This window comes from Rissa tridactyla, chromosome 5 (assembly GCF_028500815.1).
Source record: "Rissa tridactyla isolate bRisTri1 chromosome 5, bRisTri1.patW.cur.20221130, whole genome shotgun sequence".
In the NCBI taxonomy this organism is placed as follows: Eukaryota; Metazoa; Chordata; class Aves; order Charadriiformes; family Laridae; genus Rissa; species Rissa tridactyla.
In genome coordinates this window covers 76,059,689-76,082,221 of record NC_071470.1, presented here as the reverse complement: position 1 = coordinate 76,082,221, position 22,533 = coordinate 76,059,689, and the positions used below count along the sequence as shown (strand labels likewise).

General features: G+C 49.4%; 1 protein-coding gene across 1 annotated transcript in view; it reads right to left on the bottom strand.

The window, feature by feature from the left end:
- The window catches only part of LOC128910723 (A disintegrin and metalloproteinase with thrombospondin motifs 3-like), a 31,410-nt gene extending 13,560 nt beyond the window's left edge, over positions 1 to 17,850 (bottom strand). Inside the window, exons 1-2 of the mRNA XM_054204312.1 lie at positions 17,580 to 17,850; positions 4,290 to 4,541 (exon numbers count right to left, since the gene is read on the bottom strand). Coding sequence (XP_054060287.1) covers positions 4,290 to 4,541; positions 17,580 to 17,610 — 283 coding nt within the window. The 5' untranslated portion in view covers positions 17,611 to 17,850. The remainder of the gene's footprint in view (positions 1 to 4,289; positions 4,542 to 17,579) is intronic.
- Positions 17,851 to 22,533: the final 4,683 nt, after the last annotated feature.

The following is a 22,533-nucleotide window of genomic DNA, read 5'->3' as shown; positions in this document are numbered from 1 at the left end:
GCTGCTGATCATAAAGCTCTCACTGACGTGTGGAAACAAACTCAAAGAGTTATTGAGAAAGAAGGCAATACCCACGGAACTGCAATGCTGAGTGGTCAGGGACCACCGAAAGAGGAATTCTGTCAAAAGCACCTTGCAATCCGGAAGGAAGGAGGCATGGAAGTACTGTGCTGCTGCTGCCTAATTTTGGTTTATTCTCAAGAAAAAAAAAGATATAAATCCTGCCAAGTCCAAACCTGCTTAGGATCCCTCGCTATAACCTGCTGCCCCTGTGCGTGTCTTTCTGATCTCAGTGACTTTAATCCAGGGAAGCTTTGTCTGAAGCAACCACCACGGGAGAAACAAATGTCAGTGGCCTAGTGCAGGAGACCTTTAGTTTCACAATGCACACCACAGCGCTGAAAACACCAAGGATTTTTTAAGTGTCCACTTCAATAGGTGTACTAGCTACCTCTTGCTGAAAGCAATCGTGAGGAATGTTTCACCGTTCTGGATTTTGTTCACAGAAAACCCAAATTCCTCTAAACTGAAGGCAGTGCCTTCAAGGTCCTCTCTTTTCGTTCGAGGTTTCCCCGAGGCAGTGCGGAGGAGAGGAACGCCGTGTTATGAAGGACAACCCAGCACAAAAGAAGAGCTAGCTGCAAAGCACCCCATACACCGACAGTGCCACGTTCCCAGCAAACATTACACAAAGTGGTGAAAACCCATTCTCCTCTTGCGAGGAGTGACCTCCGCACCAGCGTGGCACACGTCCACACGACAAGAGATGGGACCCCTAGAGTCACTGGGGCATAACCAGGGTGGGGGAATGAACAGAGAGGGGAGAGGAAGCGCGTCAGGCTTTCTCAGCGCTGCTGGGACCCCGTTTCCCACTCCTCTGCCAGTTTTCACTCTGCCTGTTTTCCCGCTGGACTGGTGGTTCTCCCAGGGGTGCTCCACCGGGGCTGAGGAACCGTGCTGACACCATGGCAGGCTTGGGGAGATGGAGGGTACAACTCCTTATGTGCTCCTGGTAAAGGTAAGATCAGGAAAATATCGATTCAGTCACCTCAAAGAACTCAGCTGAAGCTGCCCAGTAGTCGAGAGGCCACCAAGCTACCCAAAACAGCTCCAGGGGAATGACACCCCTCTTACCTCCAGAGGGTGACTGTAGCCCTCAGCCCTTCTGGAAGGCAGGCTGCCAGTGACTTTGGCCGTTCATGCAGGGAGATAACGGTAAAGCTTCATCTAGAAGCTAGGGACCACGCTGGGTTGTATGGCTTTGGAGTAGACGAGCCCATTTGGGCGTCTGGCTGCCAGCGCTGACCCTTCGCAGCCGGTTCTGACGCATCATTGATGCTGGGTCTTCCAGCCTGTTTCTTAAGCCAAGGCTACGTACAGATGAAACACGTCAGGCCTTTCTTTAGCTGAAACATAACCTGGAGCTCCTGCTGGCACGGCAAGGCCAAGTGCATGGTTCCTGGCGAGCCAGGCCTGGCACCGAGAGCCGTATGGTTGTGCCAGCGTGGCACGGTGCCCAGGACAACCAGGCTTGGCACAGGGTTGAATGAATGGGACTTAATACTGCTTTTTTGCACTTGAGCAAAACAGCATTGCTTACGATACCTCCTTATATTTGTTCTTTTGAAGCTTCTCTTGCGTTTGCTGCATCACACGTGGCAGAACTGCCCTTAACTTCCCTGCTGGGGAAGGACAGTCTCAGCGAGACACCATCAGCCTTGCAAAAAACCCCCACGAATGCTCCTGACATCCACCACAAATTCCCTCCCATCTCCAGCCTCGCGTTTGCAGCAGAAGATACATGTTTAGACGTGCACGGTTCATCTCTTGGACCTTCACACCACTAGATCCAAACCTAAACCTGCTCCAAAAGACAGGGCACAATGTCTGTGGCCAAGCTCAGCTGCGTGACCAACAGCGGTGCCAGGGCCTGGTCATCTTCTAGGAAGAAGCAAAGACTGGCTTGTGTGCTTTCTGATTCCCTCAAGACTAAAAAACCAGCTCCTCCTAACAAAGATACGCAGCTACGGGACGTACATTGACGGCCACGCGAGCCCTGCTGTCGACTCACTCGTGTCTCAGAGGTGATCACGGAGCAGCACAAGCATTCACTGGCTTGTTTCTCCTCAAAGAGCTTCACAGGCGGCTTCCCAACACACCACAGCCAAAGGGAGGACTGAATGCCTTGGGCTCCAAAACCAAACGCACAGACATTACTCAACTTAAAGGCCCTTTTCCTCAAAGCAAGGTTCTACAGCATCCGTTGGCTCCTGGTAGGAGAACAATTTCCCCGGCATGCTGAAACACCGCAGGGACCTAAAACGTACCAGCTCACAATGACAGAAACAGTAGGAAAGGCGTAAGACTGAACAAAGCTCCAGGTTGTAAACCTAGCAGACTAAACGCCGTGTTTCAGTTACAGCGTGCGTGCACGGCTGGAGTTTCTTACTCTAGATTTATAGCACAGGATAATTCTACACAGAGTTATTACAATGCGACACAGAGTTATGCTGGAAAAGATATCAGTTGCTTTAAATTCATTTAGAGATTTTTTTATTTTTTGCCTCTCTGATTCTAGGGATTAGAGTTTTAAACTGCTGGTCCTCATTCTGGGAGCCACAACAGGTGGGGCAGATTTTCAAAGACCCTCCTCATGTTTGTGTGCTTGGACAACTGAGGTGGGACTGTGACAGGCAAAAGCTGTGTGATGCTGAGGGTTGGGTTGGGTTTTTTTTTAAAGAAAGGACCAGGCTTTAAACATCTCAAAGGTAACTGGGGCCTTATGACAATGAGCCCATACCTGTGGGTACGCTTCGGCCCTGTGCTTCCCCCTCAATGCTTGAGGGGTCTCCTCTGTACCTAAGCGGTACGGCCTCTCACGCGTGGACACGTGTGTTGTTGGCAGCACAGTTCCTTAGGAAGGAAGAGATTACTTAACTGTTGAGGCACTGTTTTGAGAGGTCTTGTACATGACACTGAGCCCTGACACCTCCTTTCCCACCCTTGACGGCATCGCTGGTCTCACCTCTTCCACTCACCCCCTGGGAGATGTTCCACCAGCCTCATCAGAAGCAAGGGGGTTGCTCCTGTCACCCCAGCGAGCGCTCGTCCCCAGTTATCAGCACAAGCGCACTAACTAACCATAAAACAAGGACTGAAGGCCAAATTCACCGTACGTGTGATTGGGATGGGCTGTCCCTCCTCAAGCAGAACGCTGTGTACCACGGGGAGCTGAAACGGGGTTTGGGGGATGGCGGGGAGAAGGTGGTTCTGATGCTTTGCGATAGCGAAAGGACCGAATTCTCTCAGTCAGGAATGATGGCTGATGTGACACACAATAAAGAAATGTTACAGAGATGATTGGCAAGCCCAAGGAACTGTTTTTCAATTATTCCAGGAATAAAAAGGTGAGTGTGAAAAATACAAGAATCATTTGTACGTTCATCAAAATCATTATTAATTGTAAGCCTGGTCTCTTGTAGTCTGTCCTTAGGATATTGGTTTTTCTCTCCTGGAAAACCTTATGATCCCCACAGCTTCTAAGATGTATCCATACGGGTCTGACAATTAGATGCGTTAAGAAAAAGCCGCCCATTGCAAGGGATTATACATCTCCTTCCCATTGCTCTCATGTATTCTTTCATGAGAAAAAACAGAAAACATTTCGGCTTGAGCAATTCCAGCATTCAGTGCTGGTATAGTACACGACTTTTAACGTACGGTGCGAACCATGCTCTTCCATAAGGTGCATTTCCATAGAACCTGACAGCGTAGCTCAAGGCTGTATCTTTAAGCATAGCACCTTGCCATTGATTTTACAGCTAGAAATGCAGATGTAGACCAAACAATACTTGCTAACCCCATAAGGCACACCAGGATCAAGCGGTTCTATGAGGCTCTGTTCCTTCGCAGGTTCTACACAAAGATGGATATTGCCACACGAGTTGAGGAAGAGACGCTACTAGAAGGTTTGCTTTCTGTCAAAGGGCCGTTAGGTGTTTAGAACGCTTCTTCACCCTGCATGTTTATTCTTTAACCAGGTTTCCTTCAGAACTGTGTAGCGGCAGCAGTTGGGAATTATTAGAAATGTATCAAGTTTGCAATTTTTCCCTGCTGTTTATCAACCATTTCCAAATTCTTGCATTTACCCTAGAACGTGCCCTAGAAAACTACTGCGAAAAAGATGAATTAAAGGAACATCTTGAGAAGAGAGACCCGTATCCACCAGCAGACAACATGATCGTATTTGTGTCAAGCGGGGTCTCCTAGATGCTCCTGCGAGGGATTACAGAAGCCTTTCACGCCCCAGGACGAGCAGTGCCGCCCCACGAAGGTACTCACGATGGTCATGAGGGTGAGGAGGTAGTTTTGCACGTGTTCTTTGCCGTGGAACTGGAGGATGGAGTCATCCACACCCAGCAGCACCTCGACGTTGTAGTCGTCGTCCCCGGCGTGCCGGCGTCGCCGCAGGGTTTCGTTCAGCTGCTGCTCCACGCTGTCATACAGGGAACTCAGCTCTCCAGGGCCACCCAGAAGAGACCCTACAACAAATAGCAAGGCATCAACATCTGCTTCCAGTTCCGTCTCAGAAACATCCTCCCGCAACAACATCCTCGCCTGCAGAGTCACTGCTTCTTTGTATAAAATAAACAAGGAACTCAGAAGGGATTATTCTAGTGGTGTAGGGACAGGGGAAATCACCCAAGGAAAAAATTCATTCAACCATATGGTTCCATAATTTATCACACGGTTCTTATTTCAAGCATAAAACTCATCCCTGAGGAGATTTAGGCCCAGTACTTCTCTTCCTAACGCAGAATTTCCCCCTCCTGTTTTCCAGGCGTGCGTTACGGAGTGCCACAGACATGGGATGCCTCGGCATTCCCCGGGGATGCTGCACGACCCCCAACTTCAGCGCTCGGCAGCAACGTGGGCAGCCCCAACTCACGCGGAAAAGATCTCAGCCAGCAGTGTCTTGTGTTTCCCCCTCATACCCCACCGCTGGGACAGCTCAGATAGAGTTTCTGACTGACTGTTTTTTGTCTCTGTTTAAAAAGTAGGTGTTGGAATATCCTCTCCTGTGAATATCACAGAATACCAGGAGGGTCCCTTGAAGACATGGGTCCAGGGGCCGAGTTCAGATGGACTGTTCTCCATGGGCTTCTCAGGGGATGCATTCATGTATCTGCAATGACTCCAAAGCTACTTCTTCCACTTTAGACAGTAAAGCAACACATCACCATCGATTTTTGACAGGAAGGAAGCCCCACCCGTAGGCTACTTAGTTCTTCCTAAATCTAAGCCAACACACCAACAGGCTCTAAGCAATAAAAGCAGTGAAGGGGCCAGTCTGCAACACCCTACAGTGCAAACCAGTAGCTGTGAACTGCAGTCCTTCCCGAGGCTCCGGCTTGGAGCATCCCCATTGCCCCGCTCTTCCCTTGAGAAGGACGAGATGACACCACCCTTAAATGCACAGGGACCCTCCTGGTCCGTGAAGCCAGCAAGAGCAACCAGCGTCCAATGGGCAGGATGGTCCTGCCTTGCTCTCGCGTTGACTCGTACTGCACCGGGGCACGTCCTCAAAGGACGGCACAGCTCTCAAGACCCTTTTCTCCACACGGGAGCTGATGAAAGCCAAGGTGGCAAGGACACAAACTGTCCCCTTCACCTGTTTTCAGGCGAGACTCCCAGTAACCTGGATGTCAGTTTTGCTCGTGGAAGAACAGCAGGACCAGGGCCAAGGATGCAAAATGTGCTGGATCACGCCGTAATCCATCGTGAGCAGATTCCGCTCCTGGCAGAACCGCCGGGAAGCCTCTCCCTCCTAAATGTCACGGTGGTAACACGTAAATAACTCTCCCCAAACCCCACATCAAATGGCAAGGCTGGCCCCAGGGGTTTTGAGACGCTCAGCCCCGCCACCGTTGCGGGGAGAGACCGGCTCTGCAAACAGCTTTCCGATTCCACCGCAAGCCCTCTCGCGCTCAAGAATGCCAACCCTGTGATGGCGCACAAGTGGGAAATTCATAGACAAGCTCCAGTTCTAAAAATTGCTGCAGCTGGCGCAGCGTCCAATGGAAATACACCTGTAATGTCCCCGTACCACGGCACCAACGGGACAGCGCGAGATGCCTTCGGAGAACCCACCACCCGCGCTGCGCGGCACCTCCGGTTGGGCCGTCACTTCCTTTCCTAAAAAGGTGGTTTTGCGGTTCAAGCGAAGAGGAGAATCTCTTTTTGTGTGCCTGGCAGCAGCAGCGCGGGTCAGAAAGGATTCCTTTTACTTTGCCACCCCTCTCGAATACGTAGCCGCTTTCTGCACACACGGGGTATTCTCAATACGCCAATATTTTCTATGCGGGCACCCACAGAATGTTTTTCAAGTGTGCAATCCCAACAAAGCAAGAAAAAATAACCTCACTCTAGGAAGACCACTTTCGGCCAAGATTTTAAAGAAAAAAAACCAACCAAAACAGATGTAGTACTGGAAACGTTTTCAAGCGTTGAGCCTCCCGCCTCCTGAGATGCAACTTGCCCACTTTTCTCTGCAGAAACACCAAACCTCCCCCGGACTGGGCTCACGCGGGAAAAACCCAACCGTTTCACTCGGCGTGCAGCGTATTCCATGAAACGCACCAGGATTTCCGCAGATCCTACAAGCTACACTTTTCCTGCTACTATGTTTTAATTTTTTTCGCCTGCCATTCTTGGCACTGTGTAAGCGCATCACTCCTTAACAGAAACGCTAACATCGGAAAACTGCTGACTTTAAGGCTGGTTGGAGCCACTTATCAGCTAGTAATTACTTATCAAGCCTCACTGTGTGCTGCCTTTGCCCATACCTTGCTGGGAAGTGAAGCTGTGGCTCCTCTCCCTAATCACACCCGCTGTAAATCGCTATGCCCTGTCCAAAAAGTACCAGTGGATTATTGCTTGTTTTTCTCTTTTCCATAATCCAGCGACTTCAGAGTCAAACAACCAGAATCAGACCCAGGTTACGCGCACTAACAATAGCTCTTGTTGCAAATGCCACAATCTGCACCCATTGCCAAGCACTTGATAGGACATACGGGCAAATGGGTGATGGTGCGACACGTGGGAGCAGCAGCCCAAGGTGGGAAGACACCCACGTTCCTACAAACAAGTCATTACTCCTCTTTCTTCACACTGTTTTTCGTGATTCAGCCGAGTACTCGGGCGCTAGTGGGAATTTCAGAAGAGCTCACCCAGTCAATGAACCTTTTCACAGCATTAAAGTCTGTCCCAAATGCCTCAATCAGCCTGAAGGTATTTCCCGTAATTGATGACCATTAATTTTGGCTGGTTCTAAGAAGGTTGTTGGGTGCTCACTGGCTTCAGCGGAGGCACAGGGAAGGGGGATGAGCAGGGATCCCTTCTGAGCAGCACAGAAAGCCTCCTCACATGTGTTCTGTTCAGGACATGCAATTATTATTCTTATAAATACAAAATACACACATGTCATTCAGAACCCCCCAGGCAGGCAGATGCAGAGACAAAAACATTAGGTATTTTATCTAATCCGCTCCGCAGAAGACTGTCCAAGTTTGCATCTTCCCTAGGCATCACGTTGCTCCAAATGAGACTAATTATAAAGCCAACCCCTACGTTTACCGCCAAGCTGCAGTGAAAACCATCTTCTATCTCCTTTCCGTGCCCAGAGCTTCCCGGCTTCAGAAGGTGAGCTTTTCAGAACGCCACAACCCCTACAATTGCGAGTTCTTTCAAAAATTTATGGATGTCACAGCAGGAGAAGATATTACGGAAAAAAAATCTAAGAGGAGAGGTATTTACTGCAGTGAGTGCCACAATCAGTGAAGACATCAGCATTCTCCACCCGATTCACTCTGTAGGGACTTAGAGGTACCCGTGAGAGAAGGGCAGAGCTCCGTCTGAACGCTTCGTGTACAAAATCTGTGTTCACACAGAAGTGAAGACTGTTGGCTGCGCCCGGCGAGGCTTCCACAGACTTTCTGTATTGCAATAAATAACAAAAGCCACCACCCTTTCCATAGAATCATAGAATCATTTAGGTTGGAAAAGACCCTTGAGGTCATCGAGTCCAACCATCAACTCCACTCTACAAAGTTCTCCCTTACACCATATCCCCTAACACCACATCTAAACGAGTCTTAAACACATTCAGGGATGGTGACTCCACCACCTCCCTGGGCAGCCTATTCCAGTGTCTGACCACTCTTTCTGTGAAGAATTTTTTCCTAATGTCCAGCCTAAACCTACCCTGCTGCAGCTTGAAGCCATTCCCTCTTGTTCTATCATTAATTACCTGTGAGAAGAGACCAGCACCAACCTCTCTACAATGTCCTTTCAAGTAGTTGTAGAGAGTGAGGAGGTCTCCCCTCAGCCTCTTCTTCCTCAAACTAAACAGTCCCAGCTCCTTCAGTCGCTCCTCATAAGATTTATTCTCCAGGCCCTTCACCAGCTTCGTTGCCCTCCTCTGCACTCGCCTGTGCTGAGTACAGGGGGACAATCACCTCCCTACTTCTGCTGGTCACACTATTTCTAATACAAGCCAGGAAGACATTGGCTTTCTTGGCCACCTGGGCACACTGCTGGCTCATGTTCAGCCGCTTGTCAATTAGAACCCCCAGATCCTTTTCTGCCAGGCAGCTCTCCAGCCACACTGCCCCAAGCCTGTAGCGATGCATGGGGTTGTTGTGGCCCAAGTGCAGGATCTGGCACTTGTCCTTGTTGAAGCACATTCCATTAGCATTGGCCCATCGGTCCAATCTATCCAAGTCTTTCTGTAGAGCCTCCCTATCCTCATGTAGATCAACACTGCCGCCTAGCTTCGTGTCATCTGCAAACTTGCTGATGATATACTTTATGTGCTTATGAAGGTCATCAATAAAGATGTTAAACAGAAATGGTCGCAACACTGAGTCCTGAGGGACATCACTTGTGACTGGCCACCAGCTGGATTTAACTCCATTGACCATCATTCTTTGGGACCGCCCATCCAGCCAGTGCTTGATCCAGCGGATTGTATGCTCATCCAGGCCATGAGCCGCCAGTTTTTCCATGAGAATTCTATGCGGGACAGTGTCAAATGCTTTTCAAAAGTCTAGGTAGACAATGTCCACAGCCTTTCCCTCATCCAATAATCGGGTCATCTTGTCATAGAAGGAGATCAGGTCCGTCAGGCAGGACCTGCCTTTCATAAACCCATGCTGACTAGGCCTGATCCCCTGCTTGTCCGTTATATGACTTGTAATGGCACTCAAGATGATCTGCTCCATGACCTTCCCTGCTACCGACGTCAGACTGACAGGTCTATAGTTGCCTGGATCCTCCTTTCTGCCTTTTTTGTAGATGGGTGCTACATTTGCTACCCTCCAGTCCATTGGGACCTCCCCAGTTAGCCATGACTTCAGGTAGATCATGGAAAGTGGCTTGACGAGCACGTCTGCCAACTCTTTCAGCACTCTTGGATGTAACCCATCCGGTCCCATAGACTTGTGCGCATCCAAGCGGCGTAGCAGGTCACTGATCACTTTCTCTTTAATTGTGGTGACCTCGTTCAGCTTCCCCTCCCTGTCTCCTAGCTCATGAGGCTGGGTGCCCAGGGAACAGCTTGTTCCACTGCTAAAGACTGAGGCAAAGTAGGCATTGAGCACCTCAGCCTTTTCCTCCTCCTTTGTGACTCTGTTTCCCTCTGCATCCAATAAGGGAGGGAGATTTTCCCTAATCCTCCTTTTGTTCTTAATGAATTTATAGAAACATTTTTTGTTATCCTTAACAGCTGTAGCTAGGTTGAGCTCTAGCTGTGCTTTGGATTTCCTAATTCGCTCCCTGCATAGCTTCACTATATCCTTATAATCTTCATGAGAGACCTGCCCCCTCTTCCAAAGGTCATAGACTCTCTTGTTGTTCTTGAGGTCCAGCCAAAGGTCCCTATTTAGCCAGGCCGGTCTCCTTCCCCGCCTACTTGTTTTTCAGCACACAGAGACAGCCTCCTCCTGTGCCTTTAAGACTTCTCTCTTGAAGTATGTCCAGCCTTCCTGGGCTCCTATATCCTTCAGGGCAGTCTCCCAAGGGATTCTGTCCAGCAGCCTTCTGAACAGGTCAAAGTTTGCCCTCCCGAAGTCTAAGGTGGCAGTTTTACTAATCCCTCTCCTTGTTTCTCCAAGAATCAGAAGTTCGATCATCTCATGATCACTGTGCCCCAGATGGCCACCAACCTTTACCTCCCCCACAAGTTCTTCCCTGTTCACAAGAAGCAGGTCCAGGAGGGCACCTTCCCTCGTCGTCTCACTTATCAGCTGTGTGAGGAAGTTATCTTCCACACACTCCAGGAACCTCCTGGATTGTTCCCTCTCTGCTGTGTTGTATTCCCAGCAGATATCCGGGAGGTTAAAGTCCCCCACCAGAACAATGGCAAGTGGCTGCGAGATTTCCCCCAGCTGCTTATAGAAAGCTTCATCCGCCTCACTGCTTTGGTTGGGAGGTCTATAGCAGACTCCCACAGCGATATCAGCTTTATCAGCCCTTAACCTAATCCAAACACTCTCCACCCCATCATCACTATACTTGATTTCCAAGCTCTCATAGCGTTCTCTAATATACAGGGCCACTCCCCCGCCTCTCCTTTCCTGTCTGTGCCTCCTGAAGAGCTTGTAGCCATCGATTGTGGCTCTCCAGTCGTGTGAGGCATCCCACCACGTTTCTGTGATAGCCACTATGTCATAGTTTTCCTGGTGCATCATGGCTTCAAGCTCCCCCTGTTTGTTGCGCATACTGCGCGCATTGGTACAGATGCACTTCTGTCGGGTCTGCCAGCGGAAAAGTACAAGTATGCAAGAAACTCGAGGGCATGCCGACCTTGCAGACCTGAGACAAATAACTCTGAGGAGTCAGGGAACAGCTGGCCTTGCAGATCCGAGACAAATAACCTTGAAGAAGTAGGGAGTAAGCAACAAGTTATAACTGTAGCTTCTAGCACATAGCAAAACTGTAGCTTCTAGCATGTAGTGAAACCGCAAGCAGGAGGGATTATTGTAATGAAACATTTAGAGCTAAGCCAATCAGAAATGATAGAATTTATGTAACTGTTAAGTAGCTGTACAAAAGGCTTTCCGACGCGTCTAATAAACGGACATCTTGCTTGCATCAAGCAGCGTCCCGTCTCTCAATCGCGGCAAATTGGTGACCCCGACGTGATGGGTTGGTGAACCGCCTAGCTGAGCGGCTTGCTGCGAGTCCCACGGAACGTTGAATGAGCTGCTGAAAGGAAGCAGGGACTGGCCAGGAATCCCTCTGGATTTAAGAGGTGAGCTGTGGGAAACATGGGGAATCAGATGTCCCCCACAGAGAGAGACGTATATGAAGTTATGAAAACGCTCCTCCGGAAACATAAAAAAGATATTTCCGGGCAGGACTTAAAGATTATGCTTAAGTGGGTACAAATGAAGATCCCCACTGTTACGGCCTCCAGTATTTTTACCCGGGAACTTTGGGACGATGTGGGGGTAAAGTTGTGGGACTCAGCGACGTCAGGGAACGCCGAGGCTCAGCGTTTTCTTCCGTGGTGGAGAAATATCTTTGAGGCTATTAAGGCACAGGAAAGGGGCCATAAAGACTCTCCAGATACTAAGGGGGAACCTCCACCAGCTCAGCCTTTGCTTCCCCCTCCGCTACCTCTGCGACGCGCTAAGTCGCCGGGACCCTTAAAGGTCTGTGCCGCAGGCTACCCTCCTGAGGAAGATCCGCTTGACCCGGGGCCCGTTGATCCTGATAAAGAGCCTGACTTGTACCCCCCTGACCCTCATGATACATGGGCGAACATTAAACATCAAGCTTTAAAAGAAGGTGACTTGGAAATAGCGCGAACGATAGTTGCCCCTGTTATTTATCAAGGCCGGGGAGTGCAGTGGGAGGCTTTGTCCTTCCCGGTGATTAAAGAGCTGCGCCGTACCGTCACAGAACACGGGCTCTCTTCCCCATATTTTGCGAGCCTGCTGTCTTCTGTCTTTGATGCGTACGTTATGACTCCCCATGATTTAAAATCGCTAGCGCAACTGTTATTAACCCCTACCCAGTATTCCCTCTGGGAGTCGCATTGGAGAGGGGGCCTTCAAACTCTCCTCACCAGCTATGTGGGTCATAATAATGCTGCTCTTGCCGCACTGACCATGGAGCACCTTATGGGTACGGGTCAGCACTCTGATCCAGCGGCACAGGCTCGAGATTGTCCACGAGAGGCCCTGGAAGCGATCCGCGAAGAAGCAAAAAAGGCTTTACTCAAAATACCCGATTCCCATAAACCTCAAAAGGCATTCACCTCTATTACGCAGGAACCTCGGGAACCGTACATGCAATTTATTGATAGACTTAAGCAAGCTTTAGAACGCCAAATAGATAATACCGAAGCTCGAGAGATTTTGCTATTAAAATTAGCAGTAGAAAATGCTAACGCCGACTGTAAAAAATTACTTAAATCTTTGGTTGAAATGGTGGAGGCTTGTAATCGTATTGGTACTGTGGACCACAAATTTGAAGCGATGGCAGCCGCTTTCACAGCTATGAGAGGCATGTCTGGAGGAGGAAATTGTTACGGTTGTGGTAAACCAGGCCATATCAAACGAAATTGTCTCGCTTCTAATGGGGGAGCTAAAGCCCAAGCCCCTGGGATCTGTCCCCGATGCAGGAAGGGGCGTCATTATGCTAATCAATGTCGTTCTAAGTATAATTTGCAAGGGCAGCCGATACAGGGAAACCGCTTGCGGAGCGCGGGGCAGTGACGCGCACAGACACAAGTATCGTCGCCGGTGAATCGAGCCATGCAGATGGGTGTGACCCCGCCACAAGTCTTCGCCCAGCAACAGCCGGTAGCGCCGGATTGGACCTGGCAACCTCACACGCAGTAACGTTGCTTGATTCCTCTGTTCATTTATTAGCAACTAATGTTTCAGGTCCTTTACCCCCGAAAACACAAGGGCTACTATTAGGGAGATCATCGGTAACCTTAGCCGGACTTTTTGTATTGCCTGGAGTAATTGATGCAGATACCGTTGGGGAAATTAAAATCATGGCCTGGACCCCATTTCCCCCTTGCACAGTACCCAAAGGAAGCCGCATTGCACAATTACTATTGATCCCGCAGAACGCAAGCTCTCTTTCGCCTCACCCACCTCCGCAGCAAAGACAAGGAGGTTTTGGATCTACTGGGGATCCACAGATTCTCTGGGTACAGTCCATTTCCCAGAAGCGACCACTTTGTCAATGTACTCTTATTCACGGCACTCAGCAAGTAATCCTGAATGGGATTATTGACACAGGGGCCGATGTTACCGTAATTTCACAGGCGAAGTGGCCTCCACAATGGCCTTTGGCAGCTGTGCCTCAGGCGCTAGCCGGAATCCGAGGATGGATCAGAAGGCTGCGTGCTTTTGCTACCTTAGGCATCCCTGCACAAATCAAAACAGACAATGGCCCTGCTTATATCTCAGCTGCACTTAAAACCTTTTTTATCTCTTGGGGGATCACTCACATCACTGAGATCCGCATTCCCCTACTGGCCAGTCCCTGATTGAACGCTCTCATCAGTCTTTAAAGCGCTTGTTACAGCAACAGAAAGGGGGAGTAGGGACAGCCACCCCTGAAGAACGTCTACAGAAAGCCTTGTATGTTTTTAACTTTTTAAATTGTTCTTTAATAGATAACAACCCTCCGATCGTTCGCCACTTTAACACAAACACTTCTTTCGAAGCCAGCGTAAAAGCTCCAGTCCTGATCCGTGACCCTGAGACAGGTAAGGTCTTGGGGCCATACCCCCTTGTCACATGGGGCAGAGGCTATGCTTGTGTTTCCACAGAACGAGGCCCCAGGTGGATCCCAGCGAAGAGCGTGCGACCTTTCCGTGAACCCCTACCACAGTCGGGCGGCCACAACACCAATCCACAGCTAGATCATTCCCCTGAACAGCATACCGGAGAACATTCGGAGGACTGATGCAGTGCTTTTATGGACAATAGAGCAGAGACGCCAGTAGAACATATTCATTGCGTCACCTGTGGTAATTGTGACCCTTGGGTTTTATGTGACTGCTATCGCTGTGGTAAGAGATGGTAGCGATGGGTAACATTGGCCAATAGATGGTGTGACAGTTGCCTAATATATGAAATATATGCAATTAGCATTGTAAGAATTTAGCATTGCAAAAAAAAAAAAAAAAAAAAGAGGGAAAAAATTCCTTCGAACATCATGATCCTGATCCTGTAAACACTTTTTTGTATATGTGCGGCCTGGACACATGCCAATCCTTTGCCAGGGTACCACCCTCACCTTTTTGACCCCCGTCAAAACGTCTGGGTTACTCTGGCCAGGTCGCTCAATACAACTAGCTTTTGTGCTAGTCTTGCTACGCCCAGCTCGCCCTTCATCACCTGCTTAGTAGGGGTACCACTGAATAACTCGACCTTTCTACTGTTTAATAACTCTATGACAACCTTACGGAAGCAGTACAGTATTTCTGGAAGGTTTCCTTTTTCATGGAAAAATCTTAAGGACCTTTTTGAAAAATACGATAATTGGGATGATAAATTGCCAATAGGGCCCGAGCCGCAGGAAATTGACTTAGTAGATTCCCTTAATGCCTCTCACTGTTTGTTTATTGGCCTTAGGTCATGGTCGGGGGCCCAAAAAGAGGGGCGCTTAGTAAAGGATTCTCCACCGACCGTCATCTCACCTATTGGTAATGCTACCCTCTGGCAACAACAATGGTGCTTGAGCATTGCTCGAGACGCCACTCACTCAGCCCCCGGTACCACGCTCCCTAGGCGGCTCCCCTTGGGGTTCTTTTTTATTTGCGGAAATAGAGCTTGGTCTGGGATCCCTTCCAACCCTAGAGGAGGCCCGTGTACTGTTGGACAGCTTAGCCTTGGCACTCCTCACTATCATCCAAGCCCAAAACAGCGGTTACGTTTTACTCGTGACACAACACAAGCATTAGATAATACTTGCGACGATAATGTTAAGCTATGGAATCGCTGGGAGGTTTTTTTTCGCCTCGCTATTTACCCCTGGGGTGGCAGCAGCGAGAGCCCACAGAGACTTAGATGCAATTGCCTGTTGGGTTGTTAAGCAAGCAAATGCTACCAGCCGCATACTATCTGAGATGGCTGAAGACTTGTCCACGGTACAACACGCAGTCCTGCAAAACAGAGCCGCTATTGACTTCGTGCTACTGGCCCACGGACATGGCTGTGAGGATTTTGACGGAATGTGCTGCATGGACTTAGAGGACCACTCTTCTTCGATACATAAGCAAATTACACAACTCCTCGCGCGTTCACAAAAGGTGCAATCTGATACGGACTTCTTTGGATTGGGTGCTTTGGGTGATTGGTTTGGGCTAAAGGGCTGGCTTAGGAGCCTGGTACAATCTGCTGTACTCATATTGGTTATTATATTGGTAGGCCTTTTGATTCTAAGCTGCGCTCTTTCCTGTGTCAGGTCTGTGGTGACTAAAGTTGTTCGACATACATGGTTTATTCAAAACGGCGATATTCCGAAGATTTACGATAGTGTTAGTTCTGTCCAGCTCACTGAGTATGATGACCTCTAAACCCGCGCCTCAGTTCTGCCTTTAAAGAAACAAAAAGGGGGGAGATGTCGGGTCTGCCAGCGGAGAAGTACAAGTATGCAAGAAACTCGAGGGCATGCCGACCTTGCAGACCTGAGACAAATAACTCTGAGGAGTCAGGGAACAGCTGGCCTTGCAGATCCGAGACAAATAACCTTGAAGAAGTAGGGAGTAAGCAACAAGTTATAACTGTAGCTTCTAGCATGTAGCGAAACCGCAAGCAGGAGGGATTATTGTAATGAAACATTTAGAGCTAAGCCAATCAGAAACGATAGAATTTATGTAACTGTTAAGTAGCTGTATAAAAGGCTTTCCGACGCGTCTAATAAATAGACATTTTGCTTGCATCAAGCAGCGTCCCGTCTCTCAATAGCGGCACACTTCAGATGTGCTAACGATTCCAACACCTTTTTGTGAGTGTGGGCCCCATTTCCCACAAGTTCCCTCTCAGGTGCTTCCATGATTTCTAAATGTCTGTCCCTTCTCTCAAATGAAATGGCAGAGTGAGAGTCCTCGCTACTCAACCATCCTTCAAGCCCTGGCGTGCTTCCCTTGGATTTATTCCTGACAGGCCCAGTTATCTCCCCTTCCCCCCTCCTATCTAGTTTAAAGCCCTGTCAATGAGCCTTGCTAACTCCTGCCCCAAAATTCTTTTCCCCTTCTGGGACAGGTGCGTCCCACCTGCCACCAGCAGTTCAGGTGACTCATATAGCAGCCTGTGATCAAAGAACCCAAAGCCCTGCCGATAACAGCGGTCCCGGAGCCACAAGTTGACCTTTTGCCTCTTCCTGTTAATTTCCTCATTCGTGATTGCCACTGAAGGGATGGAGGAAAATACAACTTGCGTTCCTGATCCTTTAAGCTGCCGCCCCAAGGCTCTAAAATCTCTTTTAATCGATTTTGGGCTCCTTCTACCCACTTCATCACCACCCACCTGAAATACTAAGAGGGGGTAATAGTCAGAGGAGTTTACTAGGGCCGGAAGTTTGTCCAACACATCCCTGACCCGTGCCCCAGGGAGGCAGCAGACTTCCCTGCGAAGCGGGTCTGGATGGCATAGTGGCCCCTCCACCCCCCTCAGTAGAGAGTCACCCACAACAATGGCCCGTCTGCTTTTCCTTTTGGAGCCAGTTGTGATGCTGGGTCCATGGTGACTTAGTTTTTCTAACATTTCTGGCCTGGGTGTATCATCCTCCCCTCCAACAGCCAGTTCCTCCTGCAGGGCTTCATACCTGTTCTGCAAGGGTAACTGGGAAGGTGGGAGGGGATTTGCCCGCTTCCCCGAGCAGGGACCTGTTTCCATTGTCCCTCTTCTCTGCGATCCCCTCCTATTGCCTGGTGACGAGAGGGGAGGGGGCCCTCTGATTTGAGTGGGGCCTCACCCTCTTCCCTTTCAGGGAGGGGGTCCACCAGTCACTCTCTCTCTCACATTCCCTGATACTCCTCAGCCTCTCCACTTCTTCCTTCAGCTCAGCCACCAGAATGAGCAGATCATTTACCTGTTCACATCCGACACAGGTGTTGTCTCCGCTGCCCTCCATGGCGAGTGCCAGGCTCCGGCACTCTTTGCAGCCAGAGGTCTGGACGCCCATATGTTCGTGTGGGGCCTCTGTCTGCGTGCCCCCACTTTTTTTAACAGCAGCCTTCGACCGGGTAGCAACCATGGCTGGATCTCTACACGCAAGTGACACCTTGTGACTCGACGGTCAGTTGGGATGAACACCGATTGCTCACTCTGTGGCCAGGGACTAGTCCCTCCCGGAGGCTTCTTATAACCTGGTGGCTTGATCAACCGGGGGAGGTGCTGTCTCCACCCCCAGGCTCACTCAGCAGCCCGCCCACCAGCTGACAGTCCTCAGCACAGGCTGAGGGCTTTTGCCGGCTTCCAAAAGCCCCAAAAAGAGCTTTTCGTCGGCCCTTTTCATTGCAGATCCCTTCCCCAGCGCAGTCTTACCTGCCCTGAAGCTGGTCTCCGCGGCAATCATGGTCTCCTGTCATCAGGTCTCGGGGCAGCACATAAGTTGCGGCACGCTGGTCAAACCGCTGCCCGTCTGTTCAGCTGCCAGCCACCCTGTCCTTGCAGTTCTGGGTCATCTCGGTGGGATTTCTATTTCAGCTGTTATCATACAGGGTTGGGCTTTTTGTTTTTTTCACCCCACTTTACTCATCATCTTAGAGTGTAAATAAAACTGCAATTCCCAGTGAGGACATCCTAAAGAACTAACCGTCAGGTTTCCTGAACGTGGAACATTGGTCTGAAATCTGTGAACCGGTCCTTGTCCCATGGGGAGGGACGTGCCAGTCCTCCCTCTCACAGCGGCTCTTCACGTGCTGGCACACAGCAGTGGCCCGGGCGCGGGAGAGGCACAATGTCTTAGGGCCCCAGGGAGGAATGAGGATGCCAAACCTCCGGCAAAATGGAGTCTCCAGTGGGAAAAGATGTGCAAATAATTGAGGGGAGAAGACTGATGTGTTTGACTTCAGCACTGAATCCACACTCTGAGGCTTCTGTGAATTACAAGTACCTGCCTTTTATAGTCCTTGCAAAAGACAAAAATCACATCTGTGATACAACATTAAAAAAAAATCTGTCCAAAGAAATCGTGCCACCGAACTTTTGTTTGTTTGCCTTCTGTATTGAGGATGAGTTGCTGTGCGTGTGGCGGTGTGTGTGTCTGTGTGTATACAAATATAAAATTAAAATAGGAGGTTTGACTTGCTTGTCTTCAGGTTCTTTAGATGAGAGAGACGTTGGTCAAAATTGTCAAGATGAAATTAAAACCAAGCTGCCTGGGCAGGGGCAATGTCTGGCTTTGCTGAGATGTCTCAGCCTCCTCTGTGCTCTGCTCACGCACAGTCGCACGAGCAGTCCAGGCAAGTGCAGCGCTGCTTGGAGGTGAGGGTTGATGTGGCCGTGCGATTGGTGATTGTGCCGCGCATCTCCCTTGGTAAGCGGTTGCCTTTCTCGAAATACTCGACAGCACGAACTTGTCACTGTCTTCGCCTCATTCCCACCTTTTGAGGGAAGACATCAAAATGTTGTGTTTCAAGTTTTTCAACCTTGAAGTCTGAAATTCAGGTGTCCATCCTGATGAGACTGTGATGCTGGGATTCATTTGTAAGTACTACTTTGGCAAAATACTCGAGCATGTTTCCAAATCCCATTGATTTTGCCTGAGGCTGGGGTATGTGTTACTGGGCCAAGCGGCCTCAGAAGCTCCGGATACCTGGTAAGTACGGATTTTCCTTTTTTCCTCTCTCCTAATGCCTGCACGTGTACTAGTCCTATGCTGCCCTCTGTCTTTGGGTTTATAACATGAAAAAGAAGACAGAATTAGTCTTTTGTGTTACCGGTTCCTTTGGCCTGACAGCTTTGCCCTTCCTTCAGTGAGGATAACTTTAATTAAGGGCAGTAACTAACCTTCTGCTAAAAACCAGGCATCGGTGGGTGTGAATCGGCACCACACACATGCGGAGGGATGAATCTCAAGGGGCTGGAGGCAGCAGTGCCCTGGCTAACGACTCCAGCAGGGCTGTGCTGTGTGTTTCTGCGGCCGTGGCCTTTACAGAGCAAGTGTATGCCCACCTCAGCTTTCCTTTTATGGACTTTCCAGGCGTTTGTCCTAATTAAGCTTGAACAGGTTAATTGGCTGAATTTTTATGGCCCGATGACAACCCGTTTGTAAAACGAATCTCGTGTCATGTGGTGTCGGAGCTGTGCTCCCATCGCACAAGATCAGGCTGAGCATCCTGCAGCTGTCGCCGCAGACAGAGCGGAGGACATGCAGCAGACGAGGTAAACGCAACCGCGTCTGCTTCTCGTTGTGGTTCAGGGCAGGTACGTTGGGCTGGAGTTGTTGGGAAGCTGCGCAATCAGCGTTGCGTTCTGAGCACTCAATTTTACCTTTAACAAACCTTTACGTACTTGGGAGTTTCCCTGAGTCGACCAGGCCTGCCCCCCATTCCTCAGCGGCTGCCGCTTGTAGATGTTTTTGCCCGTTGACGTGGATTTTCTCAGGCAGCTCGTTTCCAACTCCTGGAAGAGATGGAATCACTCCATCCGGAGCCAAAATGTTGTTGCAAGTGGAGGTAAGACACAGAACTGAGCTCATGCAGGCGGGACGCAGGAAGGCAGCCTGATTTTAGGTAAGTGCACGCAGAAGTTCAGAGCAGCAAAGCCATCTCATAAAATTTCCCGGGGCTTTGGTAGGCTTATCGCTGCTGGGCTGCCTGCATCTCTGTTGCTAGCGCTCGAGCTCAGCCCGAGTGTTGGTTTCAGAGTCTGGTGGCGATTGCGCTTTTATTTAATTACTCTTACCAAAGACAGGTCCCTGCTTTGTTTCTAAAATGACTGTTTCTTACTAACCTTCTTCCCGTGTGAGAAAATGGGTAATTACTGACCACCTTACTGCGTAAAAAAAATAGGTAGTCACTCAGCTGATGTTACAGATAGTGATAATGAGGAGACGACCAGAAGTAGTTAATCACCAAGAATGGAATAACAAGAAGTAGTTGATCACTTCGAGGTTCTTCCATACGTCAAGTATGCACTCCTATACCAATTAGGACAGAGTTATGGCTACTTCAAAGAGCATCCTTACTATCTTCAAGAAGTTGGCAAACTTCCAGTGAACTTTTACTGTCCTGAGATGACTCAATACCTTAAAAGGATAATGTGAGGAAGGGTCTCCTTACCCAAACGACCACTGAGACACTCACGCTTGCGCAGAAGTGTTTTGCTGACACAGCAAAACTTGATAGGCATGTGCAAAAAGATTATTTGGTCATCCTAATGAATATGTAAACCTAGGTGGAGTTATGTATTAGGTAGGCGGAATTATGAGACTATTTTGTGTATAAATAATGGGTGAATATCCCCAGTAAGGTGTGCTAGATTCGTGGGGTCTTGCCCTAGCACCCGACGTTGAATAAAGCAATGTCTCCTCTCTAAAGTACTTTTGGTTTTGAGGGCTTTTATTTCAGGTAACATTAGCTTCCCACTGCTCTAAAAAAAGAAGTGTCTTACCAGGTCGTGAGCAAGAGAAGTTCCTTGGTTTTGATGAATCAATGGCTTCCGACGTGTTCAGTCTCTGCAAGGGTTAACAACCCTGACGCTGGAATAACTGCCTCCAGATCCCACTGCATCTGCAAGGAGGTCCTGGAGACAGGCATGGCATCCCTCCAGTGCCTGCCTGGGATCAGTGTTACCTCCTGCTTCCGAGCAGCAGCCCAAGGCCGTGGGTTCGCTGCCTCTTGCTTACGTGGCACAAATACACGGTGCGTGCAGAGCCCTCTGCGAAGGCTTGGTTATTTGCAGGGCTGCATCCCCCTCGACAGGCGGACGTTTCAGTGAAATCATTTTCTCGCAGCCAGTGTTCAAACCAGGAAGAAATAGTCTCTCTGATGGGACTACGAGCGCAGGCACCTATTTTGTTGATGTTTTAAGATAATGCGAGTAGCAGGTTGTCGTGGTTTAGCCTCAGATGGCAACAAAGAACCACGCGGCCGCTCTCTCAAGCTCCCCCCCCACCGCCATGGGGCGAAAATCGGAAGAAAAAGGCAAAACTCGTGGGTTGAGACAAAGGCGGTTTAACAGAACAGCAAAGGGAACAGGAAAACAATGGCAATAACACGGATAGAGGAAAACGACAAACGCGATGACAGTACCACCGCTCACCGGCCGGACCCGGGACGCCCCAGCCCGCTCCCAAGCGGTGACTTCCCGGTTCCAGACTGGGCATGGCTCACATGGAATGGAATACCTGTGTCCCTGCCGGAGCCTGGGGAGAACGAACCCTGTCTCCGCCGGAACCAGGACACGGGTGCATCGCCTTCTAAAGACTTCTGTCCACATCGGACTATTTTAGCAGGATGTCTCATCCAAACAGTTTTGCTGCAAGCATGGCTCTATTAGGAATGAGATGCCTTTGGGGAAGAGCAATATTTAAAAGTAATCAAAGCAGTGAAAATACAAACAAATCATCACAATGCCCTTTGAATGCAAATAACAAGCTATGAATTTATTTGGAAAGGATGTATTTTACAAAACTGAAATAAACACCGACAGATCTGAGATCCTTGCTTCATCATGGTCTTATGGCATGTCCTGAAAAAAACACAGCAGAAATTACCATTTTAATGTAGTGATCGGAAATCTAACTTCAAGGGGTAGAAATCTAACTGGGGGGCAGCAGGAGAGCTAGGACGGGGAGGCTGAGTCCCAGAAGCTGGGGCGGCAGCGGGGTGACTCATAAGCACTGGCTGCACAGTCATGACTGGAGATAGGCGGCCAAGGGGGCTGCTCAGGAGTGGTCCAGAGTCTGGTCTTGCTCCTCCTGGAAGCCCATGACACCGTTCAAATCAGCAGGCTGGAAAGTTCGATGTGAGTAACTGTGACCACACAGGATTCTTACAGAATTATTTTTTCCTTGTGTTTAAAGGATGTCCTAACAGACGTCTTTGGGTTAATGATTTTTATGGGTGAGTTCAAGGCTTTGAGATGCAGGAGAAACCTAATTAACAGAAGCAGTAACAATTCCACGTTTGGGATCGGATATGCATCGTGTTTACATGCAATGAATTCATGACCCTGAACGTTTGAAGACTTTGCTATTGCAAATCCCGAGTTTAGTTTTAAATTAGAAGATGCAGCGGGAGTTAGGGCCTGCTGCCGCTGGAGGGCTGCCTCCCCACGGGGACCAGGGTGGGCTGCTCTCTTCCCTCAGCCTGGGGGGGGTTCCTTCTTTGTCATCATTATGCGGTTGCCAGTACTGGAAGAAGAAAAACGAGTTTGCTGGTGTTAAATCACAACGGCTTTATATGCAGGTAAGTCATTAGTGTGTTGCCACAGTCATCCTATCCTTTTTTTTTTGTTGATGCTTTGACATCAATATCACATTTCCAGCAAT